Source organism: Beta vulgaris, chromosome 3 (genome assembly GCF_026745355.1).
Source record: "Beta vulgaris subsp. vulgaris cultivar EL10 chromosome 3, EL10.2, whole genome shotgun sequence".
Taxonomy (NCBI): domain Eukaryota; kingdom Viridiplantae; phylum Streptophyta; class Magnoliopsida; order Caryophyllales; family Amaranthaceae; genus Beta; species Beta vulgaris.
In genome coordinates, this window is record NC_079204.1 from 48,296,917 (window position 1) to 48,305,587 (window position 8,671).

Sequence of the window (8,671 nt, forward strand, 5' to 3'; positions counted from 1 at the left end):
CTATTATTTACAAGATTTCAGCTTGAGTTATAGTGGAGTTAATCATACTGGCTCGATGAGCTCTTTGTACTTAGTTTTGGTGAAGTATAGTATAATTACCTCAATAAGTTAGATTAAGGGCCTGTTCTCTCCAGCTTATTTTCAGTTCAGTTCAGTTCAGATCAGTTCAGTTCAGTTCAGCTCTTGACAATACTTTTACTCTCACATATCACTATTCATTTCAGTTCAGTTCAATTCAGTTCAGTTCAGTTCAATTTTATTCAGTTCAACTCAATTCAGTTCAGTTCAACTGTTTTATGCCGAAGAGAACATGCCCTAAAGGTGCATTCTTTACTTCTCTTCACCTTAATAAATTTACTGTACATTTATTAACAAAAAATAATATAGAGAAAATAGGATAAAATTAAATACAAATAGTACTATACTAATGTTATGAAACTATTATCTTACGTGCTTATGTCGAAATGATCACGACTTATATATTTTAACAAAAGGAAGCAAAACTTACACCTTAGAACATTTACCATTAAGATAATGCCTCACTACCATTTTTATCCCCATCATGTTCTCTCTAGTCTCTCCATTTGAGATTCAAGAGTGGAAACTTGAATCTTTTACTTTAACTTGTGTTATTGTTCCCATTTCACATCATCGAATAAGGAGAGATTTATGTTACTTGAATTCTTTGTATTACTTCAAGTATTCGTGTCAAATTTTCGACACTCGGACATAGGTAAGACACTTTTATACTTCATTTTGGGCCAAAATTATTAAATTTTTTTTTTCAAAAAAGCCGAATCAGACACTTGAACACGTACCTCAGTATGTGTAACATAGGGAGAGATTAATTAAATATAAATTATAGATTTAGATGTGCATCATTTAGAGCAACATTCGCATGGCACTACAAATGCCTGTTGACCGTTGACTGTTGTGTTCCTCATCAAGGGTTATTATGACAATAAGGTTTTTTTTTTTTTTGGTACATAAGTGAAGTTAGGACGCCCTTCTCTCAAGGGAGTACCCTAACGAATTAAGGAGAACGAATTTTTGAAGATTAGGATCCGTGGATGGATCGATGTCAACTGTGTTAGCAGAACTGATGTGACCTTTTTTTGATAGGAGATCTGTTACTTGATTGGCTTCCCGAAAAATATGTTTAATGGTATAGAATCTGAAGCGAGTAAGAAGTTGTCGTATGTCTTCAATGAGAGTTTGTATGACCCAGGGGCACTGATAATATCCTTGCAATATTCTTATAAATACTTGGCTATCTCCTTCAATGTATAATTCTTGGATTTGATGTTGGATGGCAAGTAGAAGCCCATTTTTTAATCCCCATGCTTCCGCAACAAGAGCTAATGTTTGACCAAATCAATATATTTGAGCAGCTATAAGTTGCCTAGTAGAGTCTCGGATGGCCACACCAGCAGCGACCGAAGAGCCATTAACCGACCCATCAAAATTTAACTTATAATAGACAACTGGGGGTGGATGCCAACTGACTGTAATTGATTTATGAGACCTGTAAGGAGGAAGAGAAGAGATAGTAAAAGAAAAATCCATCATAGTTCTTGCATCCCATTCCAGATACAGGTGTCAAGCTCTGTAATAAATCCGATTGGAATTAAAAGTAGTGTTTTCAAATACTAGTAAATTTCGTTCCTACCAAATAGAGATTATCAAAATAATTGTAAGGCTTTTGGGTATGAGCGTAGGTTTGTAAGGCATTGAGCAAGATCTTGTGGCACTATATCACGAATTTTTTGTCGTATAATCTATGAATTTCAATATTGAGAAATGGAAGGGCAAGAGAAGAATATTATTGAACTAGGAACCTTGACTTCCTAGATGCATCATTTATAATTCTTTCATCATCTTAATTGTTGTTGTTACTTAATTTAGTTGGTAAAGTTTAGAAATGACACCAATAATTTGAAATCGAATTTCATCTCTATCACTTTTTTTTCTTTGAGGTTGATTGGCTATATAGAACTATCTCCGGAATTCCATATTATACTTTCAATCTATGATCAACTAAAATCCCACTTGCAAACCTTTTTTTTTTTTTTTGCAAGCACTTGCAACACTTAGGCCCACTTTTTCATAACACATCTTTATAGTTTTATATCAAAGTTATATCGATTATACAGAAAAAGGCTATTACAGTGTCGACACAGATTAACTACACAAAACTCACTCCTCCCTCCAATTTCTCTCTCCTCCCCATTTTCTCGAGTTCGTCTCTACTCTATTCCTCTCCCATCATTATCAGGTACATTTCTGAGATTTTTGTCTCGTAATTTGTAGTTCATGTACTTCTCTGATCTTAGATTCATCTGTAATTTCGAGAAAATTGGCAGTCACAATTTATTTTTTGTTGCATTTTGTGATATCGTAGCTGAGCTAGGTTTGAATTAGGGTTTCTGTTTGACTTTTGTTCAAAAAAAGACCTCTAATTCAATATCTGGCTTATTTTCCTATGGATTTTCTTGATTAAGATCGAACATCATGAAAATCTAGGGTTTTGTGACCTTGTTCTAATTGAAGTTTAACTCCATGAATTTGTTTGATTACTTGTGCATTTTTCTGTTTTATAATCATATTGAGAACGATTTGGTCATTTTTGTGTCATTTGATCCAAAAGCTTTTGATTTCATCTTTTTACTAACATTCGCCGAATCGGATTGCACATTTGCTGCTACATTTATATTTGGCTCTAAAATAATTGGTAGTTTTATTATGCAATGCCTCGCTGATAGATTTTTTTTTGGTCAAAATCAAGCTAATGCTAGCAATCATGGTCTTTTACTTCTAGCACTTTGGTTCAGTTTTGCTTGCATTATTGTTTGTATTAAAATATCTTGAAGCAAGAATCACTTCCATTGCCACGTGGTTCTTATGTTGGTATAATCCTAAAAGTAAGACTTCGAATTTGGGGATAATGTTCTGTTACCATTTCATAATTCATTTCATTGCAAAATGGCCTGCCTGTATTCGTAGAGCCTTCATTTTCGATACAGAGATATCTTTTTTTTCATTGTTCCCGGACTTTCTTTCTTCAACCGCTAAAAGGGAACTAGCACTCTGAGCTATGTTATATCCTATGTGATATGAATTGGTTTTTTGTACCCCTTTGCCGGTGGTGGTTGTTGGGGGGGGGGGGTTCTGGAACTGAATGCGTAACAGGTTTATTTGAGCCGAATGTATCTCTCATGGAGCTGAAAATACATTTTCTTCCAAAAAATATTTTAGCTTGATGAAATCAAATACACATTCAGCACATATGGGCTATGTTACTCGACACCTTCATTTACCTAAAAAACCGGGTGTCGTGTCGGACACGACACTTCACTTGGATACTTCATTTTGAACTAAAAACTTGTCTTTTTTCTACAAAATAACCGAGTCGGACACTTGGACACCCGTATCCGAGTAAACAATCAATCTGTGTCTAGCAACATAGCATATAGGGACATTTCTAGTACAGGAAAGGAATTTATTATCTACTTACTTATTATGCTCTTTGTTAGGTAAAGTAATGGACTCATTGGACCCAGCAGACCGCAGATACTTCGAAGACGATGACACCCCCATGATGAAGGTGGTTAAGGGTACAACTAGTGGTTTAGCAGCTGGAACAATCTTTGGTACCGTTGTGGCAACATGGTATGACGTGCCACGTGTTGAGAGAAAAGTCGCATTACCAGGATTGATTAGGACTTTGAAAATGATGGGAAACTATGGGCTTACGTTTGCTGCTATAGGTGGTGTTTACATTGGTGTAGAGCAGCTGATGCAGCATTATAGGGCAAAGAGAGACTTTGTGAACGGGGCAGTTGGTGGCTTTGCTGCTGGAGCTACTGTGTTGGGCTTCAGAGGTATTCTTTTGCCTTCTTATGTACTACCTCCTTTCCTAAAAAATTCTTTACACTTTGCTTTGTGGGATAATCAAGACGATTCCCTAAGAGTAAGAGAGAGAAAGGCAAAATGGTGAAAGCCACTTTTGAGAAGTACAAAACTAAAATAAAATATTTGTGAGAGAGAGTATATATGAGTGGAGAGATAGGTTGAAAAGATAGGGAAAGATGATGGGAAAGGTTACCATATTTGGATAAAGTAAAAGCATGTAGATTAAAATGAAACGGCCTAAAAAGTATAATGTGTAGATTAAAAAGAAACGAAGGTAGTAGTAATTTTCAATGAACTTTTTGACATACGACTTACGCACTATACCTTGGAACTTTGGGTGGGATGAAACCTAAAAGCTCATGAAGTAAATGATATTGAGAAATCATAGTGGTTATTTAATGTATACAGTGAAATCTTTATTTTTTTTTTTTCTTTTTGTTTGGGGGAGGGGGATGGGAATGCCCTTCTTGTATAAACAAACAAAATTAGGGTAACTGCATATTAAGATTATGATTACATCTGGAACTATACAGAAACTTATATGGATCTGCCATAGAAGTCATGATAAAGCTCCATGATATTAATCCTTTCAATTCCCTCCCCTGTTCCTAGATACAGTTTGAGAAACAATGCTGAACTAGTCCCGGTGCTTTCATGATATTTTTTGCTGAACATGCTGATTGTGCCCTGCAAAGAATAGTATAAAGACACTTGAAGTCTTTATTTTACTCTAGGAATTTATAGTCATTTTTAAGAATCCCTTTTAGATTTGCATCTGCTTTTGCCATGGCTTTACCTTGTTGCTTCTTTACTTGGTTTTTGATTTCATTAGGATTGTTATTTGCACAGTTTACAACTTTAAATTGTGGTGTTGGCTAGCTTTATTAAGATTATATTGGTTTTAGAGTTGAAGCCCTATGTTATGTCTGATGATTATAAAGGAATGATGCTTACTAGATACTACACCCTGGGTCCCTAGAAAATTACTCCTTCCGGTTTTTGTTAGTTACAACTTACCTCGTCTTGCTTTCTTACCGTCTCTAACGCTCTACCTTAATCGCATATTTACCATACTTAGACATCCGTGTAGCAAAATTGTAAAGTTAGGGTCTGTTCTCCCCAGCTTATTTTCGGTTCAATTCAATTCAGTTCAGCTTTGAACAATACTTTTACTCTCACATATCACTATTCATTTCAGTTCAATTTAGTTCAATTCAATTCAATTCAGCTGTTTTATGCCGAAGAGAACAGGCCCTTAATGGGTGATGTTCTACTGTACTTGTAAACAAACTTTTCTTCTCAGATCTACTGAGATTGGGAGATCTACTCAAACCTTTCTACTCTGATCTACAAAGATTCCATCCTCAAATATGTGTTTTTGTCTATCAATAAATTTCGAGTACCATTTAATACTACCCAGTTATAAATGGTAATGGATGCTACGAAATTTATCACCATGGAAAATATTAGCATGGACATTGATGTAGGTATCTCTCACAAAATAACACTAGAAGTCATTGTCATTGCCATCATTTTTCGCCGCCTACCAAACAGGCCCTAAAAGTTTATGATACAATTGGCATTCTGGTCCTCTTTGAGTTTTTTTTTTTTTGCTCGGCCTCCTATTGCTCTTGCACTTAGTAATGGGCAATATTTTGATACATGTTCAAGCTTCTTAGTCATTTCTTCCAATATCTCTTTCTGTTGTTTGATGTATGTGCTGTTTTTAGGAAGGAGCATTCCAACAGCAATTTCTGCAGGAGCAGCATTGGCTGTGACTTCTGCTCTCATTGATGCTGGGGGTCAAACAACAAGAATCGACAATGGTAAGGAGTACTACCCTTACACCGTCAAGAAAAGGCCTGCACCCACAGAATAACCTCTCATAATCGCTGTCGTGTTTGAGAGGCAATGCTTTTGCTTATTCCAAGAAAAGATGTATTTTCTTTTGTGACATTATTTCGCCTTAGCCTTACCTTTAAAACTCATTAGTGACACCTTGTTGAGTGAATTTTGAATAAATTGATACTGCCATTTTGTAACTCTTTTTTTTATTTAGCTTCTTTTATGACCTATTTTGCTTTACAAAATTTGAAGCAAAGGAATACATTGTGCTGCTTCAAGGTGTCGTCTGTAAATTTGTCAAAATAAGTTGACAGAAGTGAAGCATTAAGAGTTTAAGACAGTCAGGGCCTCTAGTCTTAACCTTTTTTAACCACTTTCACATCCCCGTAATACATTTGATGCCCACGTTCAGGAGCAGAGCTAAACATTTCACATTCTCCCATTTTTAGAACTATAACTAGTTGTTGAGCCAGGCGATGTTTCAGGTTATTTAATAATGTGAATTTGAAGTGTTAAATCAAATACTCTTTCTGTTCCAGAATACTTTTTGTGCTTTTCATTTTTATTTGTCCCAAAATGCTCTTTATATTTCTATTTTGGAATATGATTCACTATTATTTTAATCATTCTACCTTTTAATTATTGGCCTACATTATCTCTTCTCCAAAAAAAATAATACCCTCTTATTACCTACCAACTCTAACCATAGCCCGCATTCTCTTTCCTTAAAATAAAATAATACTACTTTAAATAACTACTAATTCCTATCACGTCTACTTTTCAATAAAATAACAATTGATAACCTAACAACTTATCATCTAAAACAATGTGTCTTGATAAGTGTCAAGAGTGTTCTGGGACAGAGGGGGTATTTGAGAGGAGTGAAAAAAAAGTTACAGACATTATATTGTGCCCATAAAATAATATTCTAGTTCTGAACCTTTGACTTCAAGAGACTACGTATATATATAAATATATAATTAATTTTTGAACCTCTCATTTAGGGCCTCATTAATGACTCATTGATCCACTGTGACACTTTGTGGAAGTAATCCTTGCCTTTCCAACCTTCTTTATCTATGATGTGGGTTCTTGTAATTGTTTTTCTCCTGCACTTAAGAATTTCCACCATCACATACTGCAATAGGAGCCATGTATAATTCAATACATCTGGGTCAAAACCATCATAGTAGTCCTAAACTTTGGTGATCAAATTATCTATGGTCTTAGGAAATGATTGATACTATAATGTTTGTATTGCTCTGAAAAATTCTAAATCTAACACATTTAGATCATGACACTGAGTTGGTTGATTAATCAATTGAATGTTCAACCTATTTTGAGTTATTGCTGCCTTAAATATTGGACCATCTGCATGAATATGTGGCTTTGCATTATCTTAATGGATATAGATGTCTTTTGATAAATCATCAAGTCAACTTCTCATGATGGTAGGGATGATATTGTTATTCATAATGTTCCTCAATTTTTTTATTGTGTGTCACTATCAATTGCTCTAGTCTTGGTGGTGTCTGCTCTTCTTTTTTTTAGTTAAATATTTGGCCCTGACATACTCAACAAAAGGATTAAATTCCAAACTTCACATCATGTATCATGTTTCCTTGGGCCTTGAATGTCCTTGACAAGTCTTGAAGTTGCACACTTGAACGTAGCTTTAATTTTGTACCTTTTAGACTGACAACATCTATAAGGATCATCATCAGCAAGAAGTAAAATCTCCTCATATTTGGATTTAAATAAAATCACTTCTCATAAATATGAATAACATTATACATATCAACAAATGTTAATGGCTTTGTGCTAGTTGTTGGTAATATATGTTTCAGCACCTAGTTCATTATATCCAGCTTGTGTTTCTCTGTCAACTTCGGGTGATTGTTGCTTGTATGACTTCTGAGTTTGCCCTATATAAGCAGTCTATACTTAGATGACCAACAAATGCCCTAACACTTGTCCTCAAATGAAATGGAAGTGACTGAACCATGCCTCATTATACACTTTGAGTTTTCCAGCCACATCTTTCAAATTATTTTCCTCCTAACATCTACGACATGGTCATTTGCTCTGTGTTGTTTTGCATCATTTCATATTTTGTCGAGTGTCATCCTATGAATGCTAAAATTTCTTGATAATTTTCTTTTAGCACCCCATGAAAGTTTACCATTTGTTTCCAATGTACGAAGTTCATCAATTAACAATCTCTTTCTTTCTAAACTCAATTCTTGTTTTTTCCTACCCGAACTTACATTGTTTTCTTGTGTTGTTTGTGGTTGTTGTTACTGATCTTCTGCTTGTTGTTGGTGTTGTTGTGATTGTTGGTCTATTTGTGTGTCTGCATGAGTATATGTCATCACAACTATCATAATGAGTTCTCATTTCATGCAGCAGCAAGTTTTCCTCCGTGCCTTCAATTTCGAGAAGTTGTTGAAGGCTTTGAACACATACATATCCCACATCTAACCATTTTGGTAGATAAGTTGTGAAGAAAGAAGACTAAAATTTGATATGTTTTTTTTGAATTTCAATCTGTTAATTTGGACGATCTATTCTAATTAATGTGTTGTCCGTGCTATGAACTAATTCCTAACAATTGACTTCTAATGTAACTACACCATCCCAGTTGATAAACAATCTCTCTATCTCTCCGCATTTTGTGTAAATGCTCCTCATTTAGTGTTGGGATATATATAGAAGAGAGAGTATTATAGTATTATTTTGGATATAAACTTAAACTTGTGAAATTTGAAATATTGTGGAAGATTGAATGAGGTTTGAAATTTGACAAATTTGAAAATTTTGAGTCCAACTTTAATTTTCGAGAGTCAAATCTAAATTGGTGAAAAAACTTGTCACTTTTCATCATTCCCTCCAAATGAGCGTGGGAAATGAGGCG

At 34.7% G+C, this 8,671-nt stretch overlaps 1 protein-coding gene across 1 annotated transcript; it reads left to right on the forward strand.

The window, feature by feature from the left end:
• The first annotated feature begins 2,118 nt into the window (after positions 1-2,118).
• LOC104889221 (outer envelope pore protein 16-3, chloroplastic/mitochondrial) lies at positions 2,119-5,985 on the forward strand. Its single transcript, XM_010674393.4, has 3 exons — positions 2,119-2,275; positions 3,534-3,881; positions 5,643-5,985. Exons 2-3 carry the CDS (start codon positions 3,542-3,544, stop codon positions 5,789-5,791), a joined length of 489 nt encoding a protein of 162 aa, XP_010672695.1. The 5' UTR covers positions 2,119-2,275; positions 3,534-3,541; the 3' UTR covers positions 5,792-5,985.
• The last annotated feature ends 2,686 nt before the right edge of the window (positions 5,986-8,671 follow it).

Coding starts and splice junctions, on each gene's coding strand:
- LOC104889221 (XM_010674393.4), top strand. CDS start 3,542: ATGGACTCATTGGACCCAGCAGACCGCAGATACTTCGAAGACGATGAC. Junction 3,882..5,642: donor TACTGTGTTGGGCTTCAGAG/GTATTCTTTTGC, acceptor TGCTGTTTTTAG/GAAGGAGCATTCCAACAGCA.